This window comes from Dendrobates tinctorius, unplaced genomic scaffold (genome assembly GCF_039654945.1).
Source record: "Dendrobates tinctorius isolate UK_male_01 unplaced genomic scaffold, ASM3965494v1 ptg000138l, whole genome shotgun sequence".
Lineage (NCBI taxonomy): Eukaryota > Metazoa > Chordata > Amphibia > Anura > Dendrobatidae > Dendrobates > Dendrobates tinctorius.
In genome coordinates this window covers 4,258,493-4,283,919 of record NW_027361806.1, presented here as the reverse complement: position 1 = coordinate 4,283,919, position 25,427 = coordinate 4,258,493, and the positions used below count along the sequence as shown (strand labels likewise).

At 46.9% G+C, this 25,427-nt stretch overlaps 2 protein-coding genes across 4 annotated transcripts; one reads left to right on the top strand and one right to left on the bottom strand.

Moving 5' to 3' along the window:
• Positions 1-552: 552 nt before the first annotated feature.
• On the top strand, positions 553-13,349 carry LOC141048659 (uncharacterized). Of its 3 annotated transcripts, none has more exons than XM_073544452.1 (16): positions 553-642; positions 986-1,166; positions 1,427-1,530; positions 1,859-2,002; positions 2,879-3,033; positions 3,203-3,323; positions 3,456-3,572; positions 6,337-6,434; positions 6,931-7,086; positions 8,708-8,885; positions 8,998-9,180; positions 10,567-10,812; positions 11,048-11,116; positions 11,286-11,369; positions 11,435-11,575; positions 11,728-13,349. In XM_073544452.1, exons 1-16 carry the CDS (start codon positions 574-576, stop codon positions 11,794-11,796), a joined length of 2,115 nt encoding a protein of 704 aa, XP_073400553.1. In that variant the 5' UTR covers positions 553-573; the 3' UTR covers positions 11,797-13,349. The 3 variants fall into 3 exon arrangements, with proteins under 3 accessions (XP_073400553.1, XP_073400552.1, XP_073400554.1); XM_073544451.1 differs by having other exon boundaries at positions 11,048-11,162; XM_073544453.1 differs by lacking the exons at positions 553-642; positions 986-1,166; positions 1,427-1,530 and adding an exon at positions 1,601-1,752 and having other exon boundaries at positions 11,048-11,162; positions 11,728-13,348.
• Positions 13,350-13,826: 477 nt separating this feature from the next.
• On the bottom strand, positions 13,827-23,296 carry NASP (nuclear autoantigenic sperm protein). The gene is made up of 15 exons (XM_073544450.1): positions 23,142-23,296; positions 20,775-20,822; positions 20,587-20,697; positions 19,538-19,618; positions 19,342-19,448; positions 17,736-18,806; positions 17,483-17,523; positions 16,016-16,089; positions 15,655-15,728; positions 15,386-15,574; positions 15,134-15,291; positions 14,401-14,451; positions 14,244-14,324; positions 14,044-14,157; positions 13,827-13,961 (listed from the first exon to the last, which is right to left on the bottom strand). The coding sequence occupies exons 1-15, from the start codon at positions 23,186-23,188 to the stop codon at positions 13,911-13,913; spliced, it is 2,298 nt and encodes a 765-aa protein (XP_073400551.1). The 5' UTR covers positions 23,189-23,296; the 3' UTR covers positions 13,827-13,910.
• Between the last annotated feature and the right edge of the window lie 2,131 nt (positions 23,297-25,427).

Here is a 25,427-nt window from a genome sequence, read left to right as displayed (position 1 = left end):
TCCCTATGTACAAGAATATAACTACTATAATACTGCCTCCTATGTACAAGAATATAACTACTATAATACTGCCCCCTATGTACAAGAATATAACTACTATAATACTGCTCCTATGTATAAGAATATAACTACTATAATACTGCCCTTATGTACAAGAATATAACTACTATAATACTGTCCCTATGTACAAGAATATAACTACTATAATACTGCCTCCTATGTACAAGAATATAACTACTATAATACTGCCCCCTATGTACAAGAATATAACTACTATAATACTGCTCCTATGTATAAGAATATAACTACTATAATACTGCCCTTATGTACAAGAATATAACTACTATAATACTGCTCCTATGTACAAGAATATAACTACTATAATACTGCTCCTATGTATAAGAATATAACTACTATAATACTGCTCCTATGTACAAGAATATAACTACTATAATACTGCTCCTATGTACAAGAATATAACTGCTATAATACTGCCCCTTATGGACACGAATAATGTTGCCTAATAATAAGTGATATTTGTTCCTGCAGGTAATTCGCACTCGTGGGAAGGGAATGTCCTGTATTATGTCGGCTGTCAGCTCTTCAGTCCAGACCGGCTGCTTCATTTTTGGAAAACAGGAGGTAGAGTCTACATGGTGATATTACGTTGTTTCTATGATGAGATGGGTGATAATACCGTTATTAGAGTAATCTGCACTCAGTGCCTTGGATACATCTCACTAGCAATTAGTAAATACATATTGATAGAAGACGTGGGCACAGTTTTAGGTAGAGACCCTCAGTAACCCCTTCATGCGGTGCCCGGACCCCGTCTCTATCACAGGGCAGGAATCTCCACATTTCTTTGGAGATATTAGTGTCGTGAATGTTCCTATATTACATAATGTACATGAGAATGGCGCCCCTAGTGGCTAGTCCTCCTTCCCCCCAGTATCAGTTACATATTTTTGTTTTGCACTTCCAGGCGGTATTTGACAAGGTTGATCCGGAGGACGATATGCTGCTGATGCTGCGGTTCTACCACTGGCCGGGCGGCAGCACCGCCTGGGCTCCATGGCAGTACCGGAAGAGTCTGCAGCCATTGCTGGCCACTGAAGAGTGGGCCGTAGCCTGGACGGTCGTCAGACTTACCAGACCTGGAGCAGGTGGACATGGGATTGCATCACACATCATAGGCTTAGATACACCAACACTACGGATAGTATCACACATGATGGGCTTAGATACTTCAAAACAGCTGACGGTATCACACATGCTTGGATACATCGGCTCAGGGGACATGATCACATATGGTATAATGGGAGCACATGCAGTGGGCTCAGCGGACGGTATCGCACAAGGTAGGCTTAGATACATCTGTATCTGATAATCCTCATTGCTGATTTTTGATCTCCACCATCCTCAGGTTCTGCCGATTCTGGAAGCCACCATATCGAGTGGAACACGGGAATTCATGATCTCCCCCTCTACCACAGTCCCGCGCCCCCGGTGCTCCAGATCTCTGCCATTGTGAGTTTCCTGGCTAATACATCAAATAGGAATCTGATATAATCTCTGTCCAGGCTGCTCAGCTCTGCTGCATCCAGGCCCGGGCTCTCATGTTATTACCGAGCTGAGGTTGAGGTTTAATGCAAGGTTTAGCAACTATACTCTCATCATGTTACTATCCTTCTAACAGAGCAGTGGTGCACTATAAAGCATGGGGAGAGGCACCTCAACATGCCGTCACTCGTACGTATACCACATCATTCACACCTCAGTGTAATGTATGGGGCCGCTGTGTAGCTTCTGGCGCCATCTGCCTGTATACTCAGGTCATTGTCTTTTTCCGTCTTAGCGGTCAGACGGCTACGGGGAGATGTTTGAGCCATATGGTGGCGCCAGGTTACAGCTCTACATGTTCAGCACAATTCCACCAGATTTCCCTTTTCCTGCCGAGACTCCAGTCGCAGATGACGATGATGGCAACGTCCTCCCAGAGGTGAGAGATCAACCATCCTCCACCTTCTTCCTTGTAGATTGAAAGTTCCTCTGGTGAGGAGTCTTAAAACTTATTGTGGATGAGCTTTGCTAGGAACATCCGTTTCCTGATAATTGAGCTGGCGATCACCTGACCAACAAGAAAAATGCTCATTTATCGGTAGAATTATTTTTCCTTTTGGTCAAAAGATCATCATTCTCGGCAGCACATCATCCTGTGTAAACAGAACTCGTGCTGCCGAGAAAAATGGCAGCCTATGCCAACAGGACGGTCTATTACAGATCTGAAGCACAGTCCGCCCGTCAATGTAAATGCCCCCTTCTCCTCCTCCACATCTTGTATCCCCTCCAGATTGTACCCTCCAGTGGTCAAGAATGTCAAAGGTCTGTTTACACCAACCGGCCAGCAGCACTAATCCACCGCCGATCAGCTGCTGGTTTGCTGATCAGTGCGGGTTTAATATTCTGTTTACACCGGCAGATGAATGATCTGTTATCGGCAGCACAAATCTTGTTTACACAGGACCACGTGCTGCCGAGAACGATGATCTTTTGCGCAAACCCAAAGATTACTTTTCTTGATGAACGTACATTTTGCTTGTGTGTCGGGTGATCGGCACCTTTTTTAGACAGGATTGCTTGTTCTGGATTTTCGCGCAGTGTAGATGAACCCTTTTAGGCTATGTTCACACTTAGTTTTTTACACTGCATATTTTAGAAAAAATGCAAGTAACTTACTTTACTTACTGGGTGCAGAAAATCTACAACATCAAAAGCTCATTGTGTGAACGCGGCCGTACTCCTGCACCCCCTCTGGTGTCTCCGTACGGAGTGCAAGCTCCTATGACAGTGACTTTCCTGCCTGTCTCTTGTATAGGGTGTGTACATCCCTCACATCCGGAGCGTCCCCCCTGCAGAGTCATACCGGCCTAACGACGCCATCAGGCTCTTCATTGATGGCGCGCGTTTCCTACCTGACGCTGTGACAGTCACTCGGGTCACTGGACGGATATTTGACAGGAACTATGACCAGTAAGTACACGGCGGCCCATCAGGGTGTCGCAGACCCCCGACCTCGTGATCTCACCTGACCTCCAGGACCGCTACATGTAGACAATTGAGCGCTAACCAAAGAAACCCCCAAAAGGACCAAGCAGAACCCTCGCATCAGACGTCTTATTCGTGGCATCTCTTTTCCCAGGATCGGGCCGGATATCAGCACCGGGATCGATTTAACCAGCGACATTTTCCATCCGTCCTATAACTACACCGCAGAGATTAAATCTCTGAGCATCTCACCCACCGCCACCCTGCTATTAAAGGTACCAGACATGGCGGAGGGGGGGTGGACACCCTGGCTGCTATCATTTGTGCTGTATTTGGGGGGAACAGCCCCTATATCTGAATCTGCCACGTGTAATCGGACATTGATTTTCCGTCCTTCTGTTTCCCAGGTTTATACCATCGATCGCTTCACCGGGGATCCGGCTCTCATCGGTTGGGCAGCGATTAATCTCTTCGTTGAGTCTTGTTCCCTTGTAGCCCCAAAATCCGACACGGGAGACTTTCAGGTGACATCTACATTTACATGGGCAAATGGGACAACTGCAGCGAGGCCTTCACCAGCCGCCATAGGATCTTATATCATGGCGCCAGCTGCGGTATAATGACCAGTTTATGGCACCCTTTTGAGCACAGTATAGCGGTATGTTTTGGGCACTACATATACGGTATGGTGTGTGACTCCAGTGGGTATTGAACAGAAACCGTTGGCACAACCCTGAAGATACCGGAATGGTGCACAAGTAGGATCCCAATCCGTGACTATCAATGTATATAAACTTGGCACACACCCAAACGAATATTGTTGCAAAATTGGTGATTTTAATAGATGGCAGTACATACATAAACGTTTCGGTCTATGACCTTCATCAATGTACTGAAAAATTAAACAAAAATAACAAAATAAAAGAAAGTATTTACAATGGAAAGACATGGGTTTTTTTACAGAAAAAATTACATAATAAGCTGAGACATCGGTCACATTATGGCACAAGATACAATGTAGTAATGAGGACACAGTCATGGAGACAAGAAACCTACAGAGAGGATGCACATACCGTTAGAATGTACTGTGAGCACTTTGTGAATAGGTTTCAAGGAAAACCTGAAAAGAGGGGAGGAATGGAGCTGATAAGACAGCCATTCAAAATAGGTGAAGGTGAATATTATGAAGACTGATCATACCAATGCTGAAGGGAGGTAACTATCGCCGTCCTACTGTGGGAAAATATAGACCGCTTAGTGACTGGCAGCAAGGTAAAGTCCATACTGACTACTAGTATGGACAAAAAGGCAATCTTACCGTGCAATGCTACAGCGTGTGGATGCGGTATCCGCCGCAGATCCTATGGCGCTATGGTGTGGAGGAGGTGGCAGTGTTAAATAGCCCAAGAATATTGCTGCTTAGCCTATCAGACGCGCGCCACAGGAAGTGGGTGGGCGTGTGTATGATAGGGATCGCATATCAAAGCACAAGTCTACTATCAGGTGCAAGAATATGCTTCTTCCGATCCCTTTCCATTTCATCACAGCTGGTCACTCTATTGCCCAGCTCAAATTTCAAGTCATAGAGCAAATCCATTTGCCACGTAGAGGAGGTAACCGGATTAACATCTTAAAAAGAAGGGAGGCCTTCTGGATTCATGAACTTGATACCCTGGCACCTAAGGGGTTAAATAAAGATTATGATATACAGGCCTTCCTCCAATCATAATGTTCTGTATCCTTACCATCAGTCTTTATTATGATATATCAGTACTATCGTTACTGTATACATTTTGCTATTATTTCCTCTCCATTTCTACTTTCATTATTATCTTCTTGATGTCATTCTATTATATTTGGACTAATGATGTTCTATTTCAATTACAGAACCCACAACTGTGAACTCTTGTTGAATCTTCACCACCTATCACTGAACAACCACTTTTGGCACTCCTGCTACTAACGCTGCGTCTGTAACCACGGTAACCTATGCCTCCTCACTACAGAGCGCTCTAGCCTGACAGGCTGTGACACACTTCCGGGGCCTCAAACCGACACGCCCCCATCCACGCCTCCTCTCAGCGCCTGGAGCGCCGTATGACGTCAGTCATACACACGCCCACCCACTTCCTGTGGCGCGCGTCTGATAGGCTAAGCAGCAATATTCTTGGGCTATTTAACACTGCCACCTCCTCCACACCATAGCGCCATAGGATCTGCGGCGGATACCGCATCCACACGCTGTAGCATTGCACGGTAAGATTGCCTTTTTGTCCATACTAGTAGTCAGTATGGACTTTACCTTGCTGCCAGTCACTAAGCGGTCTATATTTTCCCACAGTAGGACGGCGATAGTTACCTCCCTTCAGCATTGGTATGATCAGTCTTCATAATATTCACCTTCACCTATTTTGAATGGCTGTCTTATCAGCTCCATTCCTCCCCTCTTTTCAGGTTTTCCTTGAAACCTATTCACAAAGTGCTCACAGTACATTCTAACGGTATGTGCATCCTCTCTGTAGGTTTCTTGTCTCCATGACTGTGTCCTCATTACTACATTGTATCTTGTGCCATAATGTGACCGATGTCTCAGCTTATTATGTAATTTTTTCTGTAAAAAAACCCATGTCTTTCCATTGTAAATACTTTCTTTTATTTTGTTATTTTTGTTTAATTTTTCAGTACATTGATGAAGGTCATAGACCGAAACGTTTATGTATGTACTGCCATCTATTAAAATCACCAATTTTGCAACAATATTCGTTTGGGTGTGTGCCAAGTCCAGTGGGTATTGTACACCCACACTGTGACCATTATGATAATGTCCTACGGTTAAAATAATAGTGCTATATAGTGACGGAGCGATAATGCTACAATGTGACTCATCTTTGCTCTCAGTTAATAGGTGAATGGCTGCGAACCGTCCTGACCCCCGGTCCTGCTCACACCACTGATCGGTTTGTGACAATGTGTCGGTGAGAACCATTAATCTGGAGACCAGGACAGGAGATACCGAATTGTCATTTTAGAGAATCTTAGACGAGTGTTCGTAGGAAAACTCATTCCCCATTATCAGTGCCACAACACAAGATGGACAAGCAAAATGCTCGTTTGACGGGTGCGATGATTTTTTTGTTCTTGGCAGCACATCGTCCTGTGTAAACGAGACATGCTGCTGATAGCGATGATATACAGAGCGATCAACCAGACCCCCCAGCTGTGTGAGCAGGATCAGGGCCGTCGGGGACTCCTCTAGATTTCCCCGGCTGATGCTCACGTATCTTCCAGGTCTCTCTAAATGAAGGCGCGCACCAGATCCGAGTCTATCACCTCCCCCCTCCAACTGACCAGGCATTTTCTGTGGAATCACTGACCTCATCGGGACGGTGAGAAAGATGAGAGTTGTAGTCATAAGTAACGCACTAGTGAGAGAACTGGCGGTATATGATACTACCTTGTGATCATGGGGGGGATGGACCTATTTCGGGTCACTCATCCTATTAAAAACCATAATAGTTTTTCCGTGGTTGATAACAGGGAACAATAAATTATATTCTGATTTTTTTGTCTACTACGAGTAGTACAGAATAACACACATTCACCTCCAGCAGTGTCACCCCCACCGGGGGTCCCGCCTGAGCCCTGCAATCAGCTGCCGCTGCGCTCTCACTGCTTGCTATTGGCGGCCACTGATTGGGGTGAAGTCACATAACGTCAGCGAGCCGCGGCACCGACATCGCTGCAGAAGGTCACTGTATGTTTCTTCATTTTCCTATTGGGTAGACGACTGACTTCTTAATAAAAAGGGGTTTCCAGGAAGTGCTCAATCCTGTTATTAGGAAAATTCCCATTTCATGTTATCTCCCTTCTATGTTTGTGCAGTGTCATCCCCTGTGCCACATTATTACTCCGCATCATGAAGGCTGGAACCACAACCACCACTATGGAGCGTCCTGAATACTCTCAGGGAGTGTACTTATCCAGCACAGCTCACCCCACCGCTGGGGAGACTCAGCTGTACCGGGCAATGGGGAACAGGTAAGATATTTATTACTTCACCAGCAGACTAGTGAGCGCAGCTCTGGAGTATAATACAGGAGGTAACACAGGATCTGTAATGTATGTACACAGTGACTACACCAGCAGAATAGTGAGTGCAGCTCTGGAGTATAATACAGGATGTAACTCAGGATCTGTAACGTATGTACACAGTGACTGCACCAGCAGAATAGTGAGTGCAGCTCTGGAGTATAATACAGGATGTAACTCAGGATCAGTAATGTATGTACACAGTGACTGCACCAGCAGAATAGTGAGTGCAGCTCTGGAGTATAATACAGGATGTAACTCAGGATCAGTAATGTATGTACACAGTGACTGCACCAGCAGAATAGTGAGTGCAGCTCTGGAGTATAATACAGGATGTAACTCAGGATCAGTAATGTATGTACACAGTGACTGCACCAGCAGAATAGTGAGTGCAGCTCTGGAGTATAATACAGGATGTAACTCAGGATCAGTAATGTATGTACACAGTGACTGCACCAGCAGAATAGTGAGTGCAGCTCTGGAGCATAATACAGGAGGTAACTCAGGATCAGTAATGTAATGTATGTACACAGTGACTGCACCAGCAGAATAGTGAGTGCAGCTCTGGAGTATAATACTCGATGTAATGCAGGATCAGTAATGTAATGTATGTACACAGTGACTGTACCAGCAGAAAAGTGAGTGCAGCTCTGGAGTATAATACAGGGTGTAACTCAGGATCAGTAATGTAATGTATGTACACAGTGACTGTACCAGCAGAATAGTGAGTGCAGCTCTGGAGTATAATACAGGATGTAACTCAGGATCAGTAATGTATGTACACAGTGACTGCACCAGCAGAATAGTGAGTGCAGCTCTGGAGTATAATACAGGGTGTAACTCAGGATCAGTAATGTAATGTATGTACACAGTGACTGCACCAGCAGAATAGTGAGTGCAGCTCTGGAGTATAATACAGGATGTAACTCAGGATCAGTAATGTATGTACACAGTGACTGCACCAGCAGAATAGTGAGTGCAGCTCTGGAGTATAATACAGGATGTAACTCAGGATCAGTAATGTATGTACACAGTGACTGCACCAGCAGAATAGTGAGTGCAGCTCTGGAGCATAATACAGGAGGTAACTCAGGATCAGTAATGTAATGTATGTACACAGTGACTGCACCAGCAGAATAGTGAGTGCAGCTCTGGAGTATAATACTCGATGTAATGCAGGATCAGTAATGTAATGTATGTACACAGTGACTGTACCAGCAGAATAGTGAGTGCAGCTCTGGAGTATAATACAGGGTGTAACTCAGGATCAGTAATGTAATGTATGTACACAGTGACTGTACCAGCAGAATAGTGAGTGCAGCTCTGGAGTATAATACAAGATCAGTACTGGATGATGAGTTTTTCTGTCCACATGCCTCATCAGGCTTAGTTTTGCATTTTAGTTTATTTAAATTTAGTGAAAAGTCACAATAATTTTAGTAATAATATGGTGAGTCCCAATATTTGTGGCTTTTCTGTCTCAGAAATCTGATATTATTCTTTGGTAAAGTTCCCCTATAGTCATATGTGATGCTCGCATCTCCATATGCCGTACTTTTGGTGTGTGCAGGTCGATGGTGCGTGTCAGGGAGGTGATCCCTCTGCTCGCCGGCAGCGCCGCTCAGGGTCTAGTGACAGACAAGCTCCTTTCTGATTGGGTAAATAAGACTTTTTCTGAGATTAAGGAAGCCCCCCGACCCTTCCAGCTGTGCTGTGTCTCCCCCTATCTTGTCACGTCAGGCGTAAAGGTGAGATCTAACAAGTGATGAATCTATACACGACTTTCCAGAATCTCTGACAACGTGGGTTGTATTGTAAAGTGTAAAAAAAAATCCTCATGTTTTTTACCTATCACTCCAGGTCTCAGTAGACGCAGCCCAGAATTTGCCATGGTTGGGTTTCACCTTTGCTCACGTTTGCTTCAACCCACCAGCAGCCTATTATTACGGGCACCCGTGGATGCGGTACGACCGCGCCACCACCGTACACGACATCGATCTGAGCAGTGATCAGAGGTGTCCGGTGTGGCAAGATGGATTCATGGTGAGTTGGATGCAAGTCCTGTTCAGCTGTGAAGTTACATCCGGTTATCCACTGCCCTGAAATCTGCGATAAACCTGCTACCTAGTGAACTATTGAAAATTCTGCTATTTCACTGCCCTTCAGATCTGCCAGAATCCTTCTCTCCATCTCCCTTGCTAATCTACCACCTTCCTACGTTTAGTGCCCTGTAGATCCGCCATCATCCCCACTATCCCTGTGCCCTGCAGATCCGCCATCATCTCCTCTATCCCTGTGCCCTGTAGATCCGCCATCATCCCTGCTATCCCTGTGCCCTGTAGATCCGCCATCATCCCCACTATCCCTGTGCCCTGATGATCCATCATCCCTGCTATCCCTGTGCCCTGTAGATCCACGATCATCTCCTCTATCCCTGTGCCCTGTAGATCCGCCATCATCCCTGCTATCCCTGTGCCCTGTAGATCCCCCATCGTCCCTGTCTCTACCCTGTAGCTCCGTCTCTACCCTGTAGATCACCCGTCGTTCCTCTGTCTCTACCCTGTAGCTCCCCCGTCGTCCGTCTCTACCCTGTAGCTTCCCCATCATCGTCCTTCTGTCTCTACCCTGTAGAGCCCGTTGTCCCTCTGTCTCTAACTTGTAGATCCCCCATCGTCTCTGTCTTTACCCTGTAGCTCCCTCGTCGTCCGTCTCTACCCTGTAGCTTCCCCATCGTTCCTCTGTCTCTACTCTGTAGCTCCCCCGTCGTTCCTCTGTCTCTACCCTGTAGCTCTCCCATTGTCCCTCTGGCTCTACCTCGTAGCTCCCCCATCATCCCTCTGTCTCTACCCTGTAAATCCCCCATCGTCCCTCTGTCTCTACTGTAGATCTGCCACCGTCCCTTTATCTCTACCCTGTAGATCCACCATCTTCCCACTGTCTCTACACTGTAGAGCCGCCATCATCCCTCTGTCCCTGTAGATCCCCTATCGTCCCTGTCTCTGTGCTGTAGATCCACCATCATCCCTCTGTCCCTGTAGAGCCACCATCCTCCCGCTGTCCTAGTGCTCTTTGCTGTGCCTTCATTGTACATCCCTAATAGTCTAGCTCCAGGACATTCTGTGTCCATATTTGCAGCAATCGAAACTTCATTGTTGTCTCATCACAGAGAAGAGACGGGTGGTTGGAGCTTATCACGCTTGTAAGAGTAGGGTCTATGGGAGGCAAAACCGGTGGGTGCCATGTCTGCAGCTGGTGCAGCACAGCGACAATAGAAGGAAAACAGAGGGAGAGCGGCCCTTCCTGCGGCACAATAAAACAGGGATTTTATATAGCAAGCCATAAAAATGACAAACAGGGTTAAAAAACTGACGCGTTTCTGGCGTCCAGGACGCCCTTAATCTATCTTCCTTCTGTTGTCTCATCACGCAGACCTTCACCCGCAGAATATTCCATAAACATCTGACCATCATTATCCACCTGCATGAGATCGTGACACAAGAATCGGAGGTGAACGTCTCAGGCTCTGAACAGACCCGGCCTGAAGTATCATCGCAGGGATCAGTACCAGTGTTCAGACCAGCGTCACAGGCATGGACGGCACTGGGTGTCTTCTACAAAAGTTACTGTAACCTTGGGGTGTACCAGCTGCCGCTGTACCAAGGAGCCCCCAGCCAGGTACCGACGACCCTTCTAATTAGTGTGATCAGCCACTGAGTAACGCTTCCTGTCATCTGCACAACCCACCAAAGAAAATCTGCTAATAAAATCTACGGCAATCTGTTGTCTGAAGGACACGTAAAGCATTAACTGTGGATTTCATCTGTAAATAAAACTCTACAACTTTCGAGTTCCAAGTTTCTCAAAATCGGCATCGCAAGGATCAGCTAATGTGTGACCTCTCCCCGATTAGGTTGCGTTGCGCGCCCTGCGGTCAGGAAATTGTAGAGAAAAACTGCAGGAAATGGAAGACAAGAACATGGTAAGGAAAGGTCCTCGGGCCGAGGAGCACGGGCTGCTCTGCGGAGGTTGGTGTAATAATTTTTATTTAAGGTGACGGTATAATGACAGATAGCGAGACCATAATATCGGCCTAGGGAACGTGTGGTTAAGTAGTAGCAGGATATAAGAAGCCATATTGCCTGTTACAGGTTGGCAGGTTAGCGGCAGCATCTGTCATTGTGCGGATCGCAGATGGTCGACGCCAGGAGGAGGTGACAACCTACAATCCGCAGGTAAATAGAGAAGACATTGCGAGTCACGCGGTGCGGCGAGCGACTTCTCATGTGCATTCCTATAGGATGTAAACCTGACGTACATACCGGAGAACGCCATCGCCTCGTACACCGGACAGCCGAGCGGCAGGAGCGTAGCAGAGCTCGTCCCAGGCACGCAGCTGCCAGACGATTTCAAGAGCCTCCTAGTGAGCTGGTACCGAAAGGTAAGAGGAGCAAGAAAAATGATTAGCCTATATCATTCCATATCTAAGCCCGCTATTGTGATACGTGCATGCTGGGGCTTGTAGTGCTATGTGGATCTGCAACGTTATACGATTGCAGAATATATCACCATTGACTTGTAATCTCGTTTCAGTACGTGAAGTCTCATTCACAAGCCACCAGAGATCAGTCCTCTCTACCGGACCCCAAAGTGAACCACTAACACCCCTGAACAGCAACCATGAATCTGCTCCCATCAGCTATTGTCTACTCCCAATTCTGGCATAAGATTCTCATGTTTACTGCAGAAAATGTGTAGAATACTGTATAATAGCTCATTTATACCCACCTTCCCTGGCACCTAGTGGTAAAAGGTAGCCAGGGTCCTAAAGCCAGAGGACAGACTGACCTTCTGCAGGAACCACTGGGACAGAGGTGGAGTTAGTTTCTCTGATTAAGGCCCCTTCAGACTGCTTGAATCAGTTTTCCAAATGTCACAAAGAAAATGTGAGTACAACCATGAGTCCTGTGTCATCTGATACTAAAGCAGGCCAAGACCATGGGTGTACAGGGCTTCTCATCCATGGAAGGGGAGACATCATAACCATGAATAAAGAAGCCGATCTAAACATACTCCAAGAGAAACTACTCCAGCGATGCAGGAGCCGTGTGGTGCTGAACAGTGCTTTTCCATCATGAGAGACCGTGTCACAAGGCAAAAAGTGATAACCAAGTGGCAAGGTGAATCAAGTGACTTTTCAGATCCAAAGCAAATAAACTCCTCAGCTCTCAGTAGCTGAGAACGTGTAGTCCATCCTCCAAAAAGCAGGACAAAATTGTATCAAGAGTTTCACAACTGTCAGGGCAAAGAAGTCTTGGACAATTGAGTCGTTGCATTTGTCAATAAAAGTTCGACTTACGAAATATTTATAATTGTATTTCAGAAACAAAAGGCCTCATATAGAAGTGGAAAACACCAGATGTATTGAGCACCTTTAGCTTTTGTTATGCCATCCCCCAAGCTGTGGTAAGTCTGGAGTGTATGAAAAGTCACTTAAGGACATCGTAGAAGGAACAAGGAAAATAGGACCAGAAACCCAATGGTTTGATACTATCTTGATAATGGTGAAGACCCTGGTGGACTTCTCTAGTCTTGCACCAGATATAGACATCTTCCTACAAATTGTTCATGGCTTGATAGCTGGAGTCATGTATATAAAAGGTTAATTCTCAAGTTTATGCTGACACCATGCCCTTTAACTCTTGCAATAAATTGTCCATCCTTTAATGCAGGCCAAAGAGTGCAAGAACGGAAGATTGTTGGTGGAGGTTAAAGCTGCTTGCAATCAGGGAATGGAAGTTGTCCCTGTGGATACAGAGTTCAGCCCTGATCTCATGGCTAGTTGTGTCTTTGGTTGGCAGTCCTGAGTAGGGCATAGCTGTGTCCTGACTCCACTGGAGGCTAGATCATAGGACTAAGTCTTCTCCACTGTCAAGATGGTCTGAATCTTTAAATTCTACTAAATTAAGTTATCCCCCATAGACAAAGTTCACTTTAATCAGTAGATCTTGGAATAAATTTCTGCAATTGGATGTGATCAAATGCAAATTGTCTCTTTGGAGAGTGAGGATTAGAACTCTTGCTACTTCCTATAGGTGGCACCACCCTAAAATTCAATATTGACTCCTATGAGCCTTGTCACATGAGTTCAGATAAAAGTCAAAACCAGTTTTCAGACTGTCATTGTACTGCCCCTTGTCAGTGCATAGCAAGATCTGATTTGCCTGGGTGATAGGAGTCTGACTGGGATCCAAGGGAGCCATGTTCCTCCATGCAGAGAGCAGTGTTGTCAGGCTTGATGTGTTGCTCTCTGCAAGGAGGAACGTTACCCCCCCTTGGATCCTGATGTGATTAAATAAAATCTTCCTGAGAATTTTATATGCAAATGTGCCTGTACTGTGTAATGACTGACCGACCATGCAGGGGCACGGTCTGATCATACCACAGCTCCTGGGCAGGGGAGGAATCAAGAGAGCGTACAGACAGAAGATAATGTCTTACCTCTATCAGGCAGGCCAATACCATCTCAAGAAGAATCAGCTGTGATCCCATGCTGTAGTGCAAGTACCACTCTGCTCCAATTGTTCCCCCTACATGTAGTTATAGAGGAGTCTCTGGACCTTGTAGTGTGGATGTGTCTACACAAATGGTAGTCACCACAGATGTGAAGATGACACAAGCTGCTACAGACATTTGTTTAACCCCTTTATTTTCTTTTACAAAAAGATGCTCAAAATCAAAAGTGTGAATCTATATACAGTGTGATTAGGTAATAATCATGCCGTGCTCTCCACCGTGGCTGTCTCCATGGGAGTCTGATTCTCTGCCTGCAGGTGGAAGACAAAGGCCGGTTACTACATGACGCTTCTACTGGAGGGGGCCTGGATGATGGCATAGCCCTGCACCCACCTCTTCCACCTGCTTGTTCGTGGGCACCACAGCATCGCCGTTGCTAGATCCATTCTCGACAGGCTCCGACTTGCACTTCTTAGCTTCTTTCACAGGACTCTCCTCTGGTTTCCTCTTCAGAATTAAGGCAATTAGTGCTCAGCCCCCCATTTACCATCACCCAGAGTTCACCAGCTCTACAGATGTAGAGGAGCATTTACCTTTTTTCTTACGAGATGAGAAATGTCAGATACACAGTTGGTAACTGGTACTGTGCAGTCCCCGCTCTTCTCGGCTTCAGCCTGGAAAGACAGAGGCTCAGTCCCAGGGAACAAGGTCTGACATTAATCTATAGGGATAATCCTAAGTGTTACTTACAGATGTGGATGCGCTACCATTCTCTTTCAGAAAGCTTGATGATGTGCCACCCTGTAAGACATATTAGATGTCTCCATGACTGTGCCAACCACTGAGCAGTCATGGACTCAAGACTGGCATTTCATACAAGGGCCTTGCAGGAATGAGATGTGAATGCCACAGGCCTCAATGAAGATGGGAATAGTGATCTTGAAGAGTTTGTCTATTACCTCATAAACTTAAGTAATCCCCTTGCAATAGAGACAGATACTCCCTTTCCAGTAATTTGAGTCAGGTCTCAAGTGACATTATGCTCCCTCATTGCAGGAATGAGTACAGGTGTGGGAAGGAGATTTTTTTGATATGGTGGAGAGCCAACAACTAAATTTAGAAGTTTTAGAGGGAGTGACAACCCCTTTAAGGAGTTTAAAAGGGATATACTTTCCCCTAGATTGAGATATTAAAAGCTGCTGAATAAGGGGTAAGAGTCATAACTCAGATTGGGATTGCAACGCAGTGCTCAGACTAACCCAGCAGCTGCATAGACCTCTACAAAGGAGTCGCGTGAGCTACGGACAGTCCGTAACTTGAACCAGAGCTGTGTTTAATATGGTAGTCTGACTCTTCCCCAAGCATTAGCAATGCAGGTTTATTAGCTGTGCTCCATACCATTTATACAGTGACAAGCCACAACTTAAGATCCTCTAACATTCACAGCTGCAGTCTCAGCCATGTCAGTGCAGTGACGACTAACCAGAGTCTCCTTAAGCGCTTTGCCTGCGTCTTCCATTGACTTCTGTGCTTCTTTGGAATCTTCAATCTTTTCCTTAATATCAGGGAGGAGACCCTTCAATTCTTCCATTTCCTTCTGTGTCTCTTCCTTAGACTGCTCTGTAGCCTTCTCAAGCTGTTCTGTAATGACCATTGAAGAATTTAGAGTGTTGCATTGTTATGCAAAGGATTAATTTTGGGGGCTGCATGATATATGACCAGCGATTGTGCTCACCCATTTTCTTCTCTATCACAGCTATGGACTGGTTGAAGTGAGAGATGGCATTGTCATGTTTGCCACTATACTGATAGGCCAACCCCAGCTGGTAGTGAGTCTCTGCGAGTAGTCGGTCATGTTCTACTAGATGCTCCTTCTGGATGGAGAGACACACCAGGAAGTCTTCTACAGCTTGGGTGTAGTTCTCTAGAAAAAGAGCCAATGTCAGCAACCATTGTAATATAAGGATCCGTTAGCTGCAGTAAAGCTTCAAGGCAATCACTCACCTGACTCAATGCTGACTTCTCCCAGCTTCAGATAAGCCTGTGCTGCCTTCAGTTGTGATTCCTTGTTCTCCTGCCTGTGGACGATCAATGCACTCTGGTTAATTGAAAGTGACAGCTTATGCATGGCTCTAGTTGCACAACAACCCACAGGATGAGTGCTTTTGCAAAAAACTGGAGCCATATTGTTTAGATAACTTGTTCAAAAAACAAGATAAAATATCAGACAAGCAACAAAGGAGTCTTGTTAGATGACAGCATCAGATCTGGACCCAAGAGAGGCTATAGTGACCCCCAAAACTTCTAAGAGCACATCTATGGAGAAGACTGACATTTGTATCTGCACAACATGGAGTCCGCTTACCTTTTAAATATAATCTTTGACAAATCCAGCATCTCCCAGGCCAGCTGCAGGTTATCAACTTCCTCTTCATGTTCCTGAAAGAGAACAGACTTTTTGACCAAACAGTAGTGTAGAGATCCAACATACAAAAAAAAAAAAAAAAAAAAAAAAAAGTATTATAGTGCCATTTATTCCATGGCACTTTACATGTGAGGGGTATACATAATACATACAAGTACAGTAATCTTAAATACAAGTCACGACTGGTACAGGATAAGAGGACCCTGCCCACAAGGGCCCAATCTACATGGGATGAGTGAGGATACAGTAGGTGAGGGTAGAGCTGGTCGTGCAGTGGTTTGGTGGATCAGTGGTTACTGCAAGTTGTAGGCTTGTTGGAAGAGATAGGTCTTAAAGTTCTTTTTGAAGGTTTCCATGGTAGGCAAGAGTCTATGTTGGGGTAGAGTTCCAGAGTAGAGGGGATGCGTGGGAGAAATCTTGTATGCGATTGTGGGAAGAGATTAGAGGGGAGTACAGAAGGAGATCTTGTGAGGATCAGAGGTTTCGTGCAGGTAAGTACCGGGAGACTAGGTCACAGATGTGCGGAGGACTCAGGTTGTGGATGGCGCTGTATGTCATGGTTAGGGTTTTGAACTGGAGTCTTTGGGTAATGGGGAGCCAGTGCAGGGATTGACAGAGGCTGGGGAATAGCAGGGGGACAGGTGGATTAGTCGGGCAGCAGAGAGAATAGATTGGAGGGGTGTGAGAGTGTAAGAGGGGAGGCCACAGAGCAGGAGGTTGCAGTAGTCAAGGCAGGAGATGAGGGCATGGACTAGGGTTTTTGCAGATTCTTGGTTGAGGAATCTACAGATCCGTGAAGTATTTTTGAGTTGAAGCCGGCAGGAAGCAGAAAGGGCTTGGATATGTGGTTTGAAAGATTAGTGTCAAGGATAACCCCGAGGCAGCGAGCTTGTGGGACTGGAAAGAGTGGGCAGCCATTTAATGGCTATATTTGGGGGGGGGGGGGGGGGGTCACGTGAGATGGGCAAAAGATTAATTCTGTTTTGTCCATATTATTAAGTTTTAGAAATCTAGTGGAGGATGAAGTAGCAGACAGCTGTTGAGGGATTCTGTTTAGTAGGGAGGTGATATCTGGTCCAGAAATGTAGATCTGTGTGTCAACAGCATAGAGATGATACTGAAAGCCATGGAGATTCTATGAGCTGTTCGAGGCCAAAAAGGTGTAAATGGAGAAGAGCAGGGGCCCTAGGACTGAACCTTGCGGGACTCTGACGGATAGGGGGGGGGGGGGTGCGGTGAGGTGGTGTGCGAATGGGAGACACTGAATGTCCGGTCTGCTAGGTATGACGCAGTTGAGGATAGGGCCAGCTGTATTGATTTATGCCAGCTCCAGAGCAAGAACACAAGTTCTTTAGCACATGATTTTTACCCACCCGTTGGGGCAATGAACACCTGCAGTACATTTACCTTCTCGTCTGTCTCTTCATTGTCAGATTCGGCATCTTCCTCTAGAAAAAAAAAAAAAAAAAAAAAAAAAAGTAGACAAGCATCAGTCTTGGTGTGGGGTGCAGAGTAAAGCATCATGCATGCAGCGTGCAGACAGCCATTGTGCCACCAGACTGGTACGACCAGTATCTCAGACTCAGGTGCAGGAACACTCCAGACCATCGCTGCCAGGTCACTTGATAAGTGCACCCAAATCAACTACTGCCCCTGTTACCTTCTGCCCCTTCCATAGGCTCTGCTTCGTCATCACATGCAGATTGATCTTCCTTCTCTACAGCAGTTGTTGCAGTTTCCTCAGGTTTAGCTGCAGCATCAGAGTTCTCAGCATCTTTGGGTTTGTCATCAGTCTTGTCCTCTGGCTTCTCTGATTCCTGGGCAGAGTCAATCTCTACATCTTCAGTCTTGTTCTTCACAGTTTCAGTTGAGACCTCAGCTTCTGATGAGGTCTCTGGTTTTGTCTCTACCACTTCCATGGCTTTTTCCACCTCTGCAGCATCACCTTCAGCCTTTTCTTGAGTATCAGCTTCACCTTTCTCTTGGGTCCCTAAAGAGTCACCTTCAGCTTTGTTCTCTGCAGTGTTACCTTCAGCCTTCTCTTGAGTCTCAGCTTCAGCTTTCTCTCCAGTCTCAGCAGCATCACCTTTAGCTTCATCTTGGGTCTCTGCAGCTTCAACTTTCTCTTGGGTTGCAGAGTCACCTTCGGCCTTGTCTTGGGTCTCAGCAGCAACATCTTTCTCTTGGGTCTCAGCAGCATCACCTTCAGCCTTCTCTTGGGTCTCAGCAGCAACACCTTTCTCTTGGGTCTCAGCAGCATCACCTTCAGCCTTGTCTTGGGTCTCAGCAGCAACACCTTTCTCTTGGGTCTCAGCAGCATCACCTTCAGCCTTGTCTTGGGTCTCAGCAGCAACATCTTTCTCTTGGGTCTCAGCAGCATCACCTTCAGCCTTGTCTTGGGTCTCAGCAGCAATATCTTTCTCTTGGGTCTCAGCAGCCTCACCTTCAGCAGCAATATCTTTCTCTTGGGTCTCTGTAGCACCACCTTCAGCCTTTTCTTGGGTCTCAGCAGCATCACCTTCAGGCTTGTCCTGGGTTTCTGCAGCATCACCATTTGTCTTCACAGTGTCACCTTCAGTTTTGTCTTGGATCTCTGGAGCTTCAGCAGACTTATCACACTCCATCTCTTCAGTATCTGGTTCTTTGGAGTCTGCACCATTCTTTTCAGATTTTTCTTCCTTTTCTGCCATGGCGTCATATACCTGCTCTCTTAACTCCTCCCTTTCTTTCTCTAGGGGGTTTGAGAAAAATCCCTCAGTTTTAGTGAGCGCCATGAGCATTAGATACACATCTTCAGTAACGTTACATCTAACAGTGGCAAGTAATAGTTGTGGAACATGAGTCTGATCGCTGCATACAGTTGTACTACACTCTGCTTATTCACACCACTATTAGCAGGACTGAATATTGCAGCATAGCATCATTGCACTTTGGTCATCACTAATGCTAAACCCATAAGACATCTATGTTTGACTGAGCAATAACCAAGTATTCATGACTGTTGAGCAACTTCAGCCAATACCCAGTGCCATCTTAATCACTTACACTATCCACAGGGATGACTACTTGGTACTGTAGATGGGACACCTCCTAAGCAGAAAGCAAGCGAAAAATAGACTTAGTGTGACTTCAGCTTTTGGCTGAAAGTGGAGGACTACCCGACATATGGCTGCCACAAGATGCAGACCAGGTATTAGTTAGTAACAAAGCTCCAAGACACCAGCCAAAAGCTGAATTCTCAGTCATGCTGTTCTGGGCATACATACCATCAAGATTGGAAGCACTGGGGACAACAGGGTCCTCCTTTTCAGAGTCTTCATCTTCCTCTTCTGGCATCCCCTCCAGAGCATTTCCCAGGACATTACTCTCCATTCTGCACATAAAAATTATAGAGGGGTCAGCGAAAAAGGAGCAGAACGGCAGGGAAGAAAACTAGTTACACCCCAAGTTATGACCCTTTACCTTGCCATCTCCAGGAGAGTTGTGCCATAGAGGTAGAAGGCATCTGCACACTGGTCAGCAGTCTCACCATACTTCTTCCCACTATGGAGAACAGAAGGTCCCATTAGAGACCACACCTGAAGGGGTAGGACCTGACCAGCTGCCTTGCATGCATAGCAGAGAGAGGACCATTGGCAATTTAAGTGTTGCCCACATCTTTTATTAAAGTTTTACATCTGAAGGCAAGAGGCAGTAGTTCCCCCCTCAAAAGCTTTACCTTTCTACCATTACAATGAAAGGTCATTAAAGAACTACACCTAATCACACAAATGTCATTATATGACTGAAAAAAGTTAAATTTTGGAAGGAAAGCAAATACTGCTCCATAGGCAAGAGGAAAAAAAAAAAATTCACTTGTTTGATGTTACTGTGAGGTTCACACTGCTTAGTCCATATTTTCTGAATGTTCCTCCCCCCCCCCCCCCCCCTAAGATCTGCAGATTTTGTGCACTTATTCATGTGTTAGTTGCAAAAACTGATATTCCAGGCTATAGGTTCAGTCTTTGCATTCAGGATCCCCAGTGAAATGGGTAAAGTGTGCCCTTGTTAATTCCCCATGGGGAACCTGAGCTTGTGCTCATCTGGTGTCACAGTATATAGTATAATTGATCAAAGAATTGCTGTATGTAGTGAAAATTACAGTGTCCCATGATGATGGCCTACTGCAGTACCACAGTGGCAGCATTGGGCCAGACTCTCCACTTAATGCTGTCAGATTAGCAGCAGATATTGGACCTCTGGCTGCTCCTGTTAGATGCCATCTACTGCAGGTGAAGAACATTCCATGTCCCCAGCAGGCAGCAGTGCCAAGTGATGTGTTATGGGATTGATAAGAACAGACCATGTTGAATTTCATATTTCATTTTACTCATGAACTGTAAGAGTACAAGATACACAGATGCAGATCCTCCCAGTGAAAGTCAGTTTTCCTTCAGAACTGCAAGCTCCTCAGTGAAGCTAACAGGGAGCAATAGCACATATTACAACAGCCATTGCCAGTCTCCACTTACAGAATGCTGCTGGCCTCCTGGAAAGCATTGACGGCAGAGCGGATGTCCTTCATGACTAGATTCCTTTTGCCCACTCCCATCAGCCTCTTCACTTCAGCATCCACATCATCCCTGCAAGGAAGAAAAATCACTCACTGTATGTGTGACAAAACACCAGGATCCCACAGATGCAAAAACCCAGATCTTACCCATCAACTTGTTCTGTGGATGTTGAAGGCTCAGAAATTTCTTCCATCCTAATTGAAAAAGAAAAAAAAAAAAAAAAAAAAAATATGTTACCTCTAAAGTCACTCAATCTTATTTTAGCCCCTAGATGTACCAGAACTAGTGATAATCAGTGCTGCAGGTTGTAAGCCTGTAAAAGGGAAGGACCAGAAGCAGCTGCTGGAGTTGCTGACAGCCGCCACTCACGTCAATGTGTTAGATGTCAGGTACTACTCATTTAGACCCCAAAGCAGATTCCCGCCCACTACTCCCAGCTGAGTTTGTTACAATTCTCCATATGCCAGACACATCAGCACTTGTTACAATGCATCCAGCTAGAACAGACACAGTAGTAACAAGTCCTCATTAATTATGGCACCAGTAGTTTCTCACTGATGTCTGATGGGCACTACAGACCCCATTATATATGGAGGGGTTTGGTGGGAACCATCAGTGCCACGCATGACATGGATCCAGCGTCCGCTATCCACAATACTGCAGGGGGCTGAGGGCATGACAGGAGGAGCTACAGGGGGCCCAGGATCAGTCCATTTGTACACGTCGTTTTACACTACACCTGATGTCCCTAAAGACAACTCCAGTTTACAGAGTGAGGAGAACCAGAGCCAACCCAAATTCTGAGTATGGAGCAGACATCGAGGTGTGAGGTACTGACTGGCACACGGTCAGCTGGAACCGGGCAGACATCAAGGGATGCGTCCTATGACACCATCCGTAATATGATTACTGGCTGCAGAAGTCATACAGGAGGGTCTGCCGACACCTGGATCGGGGCAAACAGCCAGAAGCCAGCGTTCCAGTGACATTGTTCAGCCGACTAGGACACGGCCATCTATGGGGAAGGAGAACCGCAGGACATTGTACTAGGAGAGGGGCATGCATGTCTATAGGATCATACATCTGACCGACATACAGGTAGGGCCAGACCCAAGCCTTACACAGGGCTCTAGCGCCACCTCAGTATGAACTCACCAGGGTAGAGGTGAGAAAAAGGAGGCTGCAGGGCCAAGGACCCACCCACACACTGCAGGAGGAGAAGGCTGCAGGGCCAAGGACCCACCCACACACAGCAGGAGGAGAAGGCTGCAGGGCCAAGGACCCACCCACACACAGCAGGAGGAGAAGGCTGCAGGGCCAAGGACCCACCCACACACAGCAGGAGGAGAAGGCTGCAGGGCCAAGGACCCACCCACACACAGCAGGAGGAGAAGGCTGCAGGGCCAAGGACCCACCCACACACAGCAGGAGGAGAAGGCTGCAGGGCCAAGGACCCACCCACACACAGCAGGAGGAGAAGGCTGCAGGGCCAAGGACCCACCCACACACAGCAGGAGGAGAAGGCTGCAGGGCCAAGGACCCACCCACACACAGCAGGAGGAGAAGGCTGCAGGGCCAAGGACCCACCCACACACAGCAGGAGGAGAAGGCTGCAGGGCCAAGGACCCACCCACACACAGCAGGAGGAGAAGGCTGCAGGGCCAAGGACCCACCCACACACAGCAGGAGGAGAAGGCTGCAGGGCCAAGGACCCACCCACACACAGCAGGAGGAGAAGGCTGCAGGGCCAAGGACCCACCCACACACAGCAGGAGGAGAAGGCTGCAGGGCCAAGGACCCACCCACACACAGCAGGAGGAGAAGGCTGCAGGGCCAAGGACCCACCCACACACAGCAGGAGGAGAAGGCTGCAGGGCCAAGGACCCACCCACACACAGCAGGAGGAGAAGGCTGCATGCAGAGACCCCCATAGGAGGAGGCGGCTGCAGGGCCAGGGACCCCCCCACTGCAGGAGGCGGCTGCATGCAGAGACCCCCATAGGAAGAGGCGGCTGCAGGGCCAAGGACCCCCCACACACACACACCAGGAGGCGGCTGCATGCAGAGACCCCCATAGGAGGAGGCGGCTGCAGGGCCAAGGACCCCCCACACACACCAGGAGGCGGCTGCATGCAGAGACCCCCATAGGAGGAGGCGGCTGCAGGGCCCGGGGAGCGCAGAGACTGGCGCCAACCTCGCTGCTACCAGCGTCACCTGGTCACACAAAGCAGAGCGCGCGAAGGTTCAAGCAGCCAATGAGGAGGCGAGCTGTCTGCGGGCCTGTCCGCTGCAGCCAATAGGATAACGAGGATTGGCTCTGTTGCCAGGAAAGCCCCAGGCCCCGCCCCTATCACTATCTGGCCGGAATAAACGATAGAAACAAGAAAACACGGAACTCCCGGTAACACAGGACAAGCCGGAGACCCGTCACCCAGGAGACATCCGCCGCTTCCCGTCCTCCGTGTATCCCGTACGCCTCCCCACACATACACCGATTCACCAAGCCCGCCTTACTTCTCTGCCTCGGTCGGTACCGCCGCCGCCGCTGTGTTTTCGGCCATGAAGACTGGAATCCGCTGGCTGAGCTCCACCGACCACGACTGGAGGAGAGAAGATGGCAGATCGTATCCCCCCCGCCGGGAGCTGCTCTTATACCGCCTGCCCTTAGCCCCGCCCCGCCGTCACGGCCCCGCCCCCCGGCTTCCGATGACCTCTGACCTCTGAGCAGTTTCCCGCGCTGCCGGCTGCCTATTGTCTGCGGGTCACGTGGTGCGCAGACCGGAAGTGGCGGCTGCTGCATGCCTGCTCCCTGGCCCTCACTTCCTCCTCACCATTTCCCAGTCTCTGCTTCCTGTCAGTGAATAGACCTGAGAATCAGCAGTTTCTGGGGATTTCTTGTTCTTCATCTTCTTCCTACTTATTAATAATAATTCCTGGTGGTCTAATAACCTCCATTATATGAGGCCGGGGCCACATTGGCTGCTCATGTGCCTGACAGGTGACTGGAGGCCTGTTGTCACAAAATATCCACCTGGTTCTGACGATTTGCGATTTCCTCGTCTGTAGGAGAACTACAAGGCCCAGACTGACTAGGAGACGCTCCCGAGTCCTCATATTTGTCTTTTTCTAGCTGAAAAATCAATTTAATAAAAAAACTGCTTTATAATCGGTGGTTTTTTTTGCTTCAGTTGATGCTGTAGTAAAATTTGGAGAGATTTTTTTTTCGAGCATAAAGGACTTAAGAAGCGACATTTGCTTCTTTTCCCCAGTGACTAGTGCACCGCATGTGCGATTTACCTCCGACAGCAGTAAGAAAATCATTCAGAGTGGTTTAAGTCATTGCTCGTGTAAATTTTGCAGCCAAATTTGCTCCATAATCCACTTCAAAAATGGACCACTAAATCCACATAAAAAAACTACTTCTAATAGTCTATGATGTGGATATTGAAGGGGATCTAATGTGGAAATACACGTAAAAAAAGCTCCCAGAAGATCGAATCCACTAGTGATGAGCGAGCGTGCTGGGATAAGGTGTTATCTGAGCATGCTCGGGTCCTAACCGAGTGTCTTCGGTGTGCTCGAATAATATGTTCAAGTCCCCCACGGCTACTAGGCAAGGCCTCCATGTGTTGCTGCTGTCAAACAGCCACGAGACGTGCAGCCGCGGGGACTCAAACATATTTTTCGAGCACGCTGAAGACACTCGGCACCTGATAACACCATATCCCAGCACCTTTGCTCATCGCTAATATCCACCTAAACATTGTGACACCTTCAGATCTCAGCATCTGGATTAGAATTCACATACAACACCGGTTTCCTGGCGGTCAGAATATCAGCATTATCAGCACACCGCAGTATTGCATCCAGTGATTCATAAATCAAGTGGTTTGTAGGTAAAGGGGTGTCACTATTATGAGATACTACATGCCAAAATGTTATCACCATCACTGAAGATAAATGATTGGTGGGGCGCTGAGTGATGAACCCCCATCAATCGGATATTCAGAAGACAGCCTAAGGAAAAATCCTTAGAGAACCCCATTTAAGGATAATACCGTCCATAGCTCTGCATCCAAATAATGCCCAATCCTAAAAGTCAATATCGATTACTAGCCAAATCAGATCTCCTGCTTTGCACTGAGGAGGGGAAACATCCCCGAAACACGTGTCTATACATGGAGTATCTGCTTTGGCTTCTTATACCAAGTCAAGGTTCGTTTAGGATTTCTATATCCATTAGGTGGCGCCAGAGATAAAGCATTCCATGGCCTATGAGTCTCAACAAAGTGGGGAGAACCCCACTGAAATCCCTCTATATCAAACCTTGAAACTTAGCTTTTATTAGCATTTTTAGTAGTTTCATTATATTAAAATGCATTGAGGTAGAAAATCGTGTCCCTAATCTGCCTCAAATTATTATATCCCAATGGGGGACTTGTGCTATAAGTATTAATTTAAAATAATAAATTTGAAGCAAACTAGGGACAAGATTTTATACCCTTATGCATTTTAATATACCGTAATATAAAAACTAATAAAAACTAAATTGTATGGTTTGATAGAGAGGGATTTCTCCCCACTATGAGAATATTTAATATATTCCTCCCAAGCCATTTTAGTCCTCTTTTTGGTTTAGCCTATAAGGGTATGTGCACATGCTGCGGATTCCGCTGCGTTTCCGCAGCGTTTTTGGCCGCTGCGGACCCGCAGCAGTTTTAGCTGCAGTGTACAGTACCATTCAAATGAATGGTAAAAAAAAACGCTGTGTAGACGTTGCGGAAAAATCCGCGCGGATTT

Coding starts and splice junctions, on each gene's coding strand:
- LOC141048659 (XM_073544451.1), top strand. CDS start 574: ATGTCCTGTATTATGTCGGCTGTCAGCTCTTCAGTCCAGACCGGCTGC. Junction 2,003..2,878: donor ATGGCAACGTCCTCCCAGAG/GTGAGAGATCAA, acceptor TCTCTTGTATAG/GGTGTGTACATCCCTCACAT. Junction 11,576..11,727: donor TAGTGAGCTGGTACCGAAAG/GTAAGAGGAGCA, acceptor ATCTCGTTTCAG/TACGTGAAGTCTCATTCACA.
- NASP (XM_073544450.1), bottom strand. CDS start 23,188: ATGGCCGAAAACACAGCGGCGGCGGCGGTACCGACCGAGGCAGAGAA. Junction 18,807..19,341: donor CAGTGCTTCCAATCTTGATG/GTATGTATGCCC, acceptor CAAACCCCCTAG/AGAAAGAAAGGGAGGAGTTA. Junction 14,452..15,133: donor AAGCGCTTAAGGAGACTCTG/GTTAGTCGTCAC, acceptor TATGTCTTACAG/GGTGGCACATCATCAAGCTT.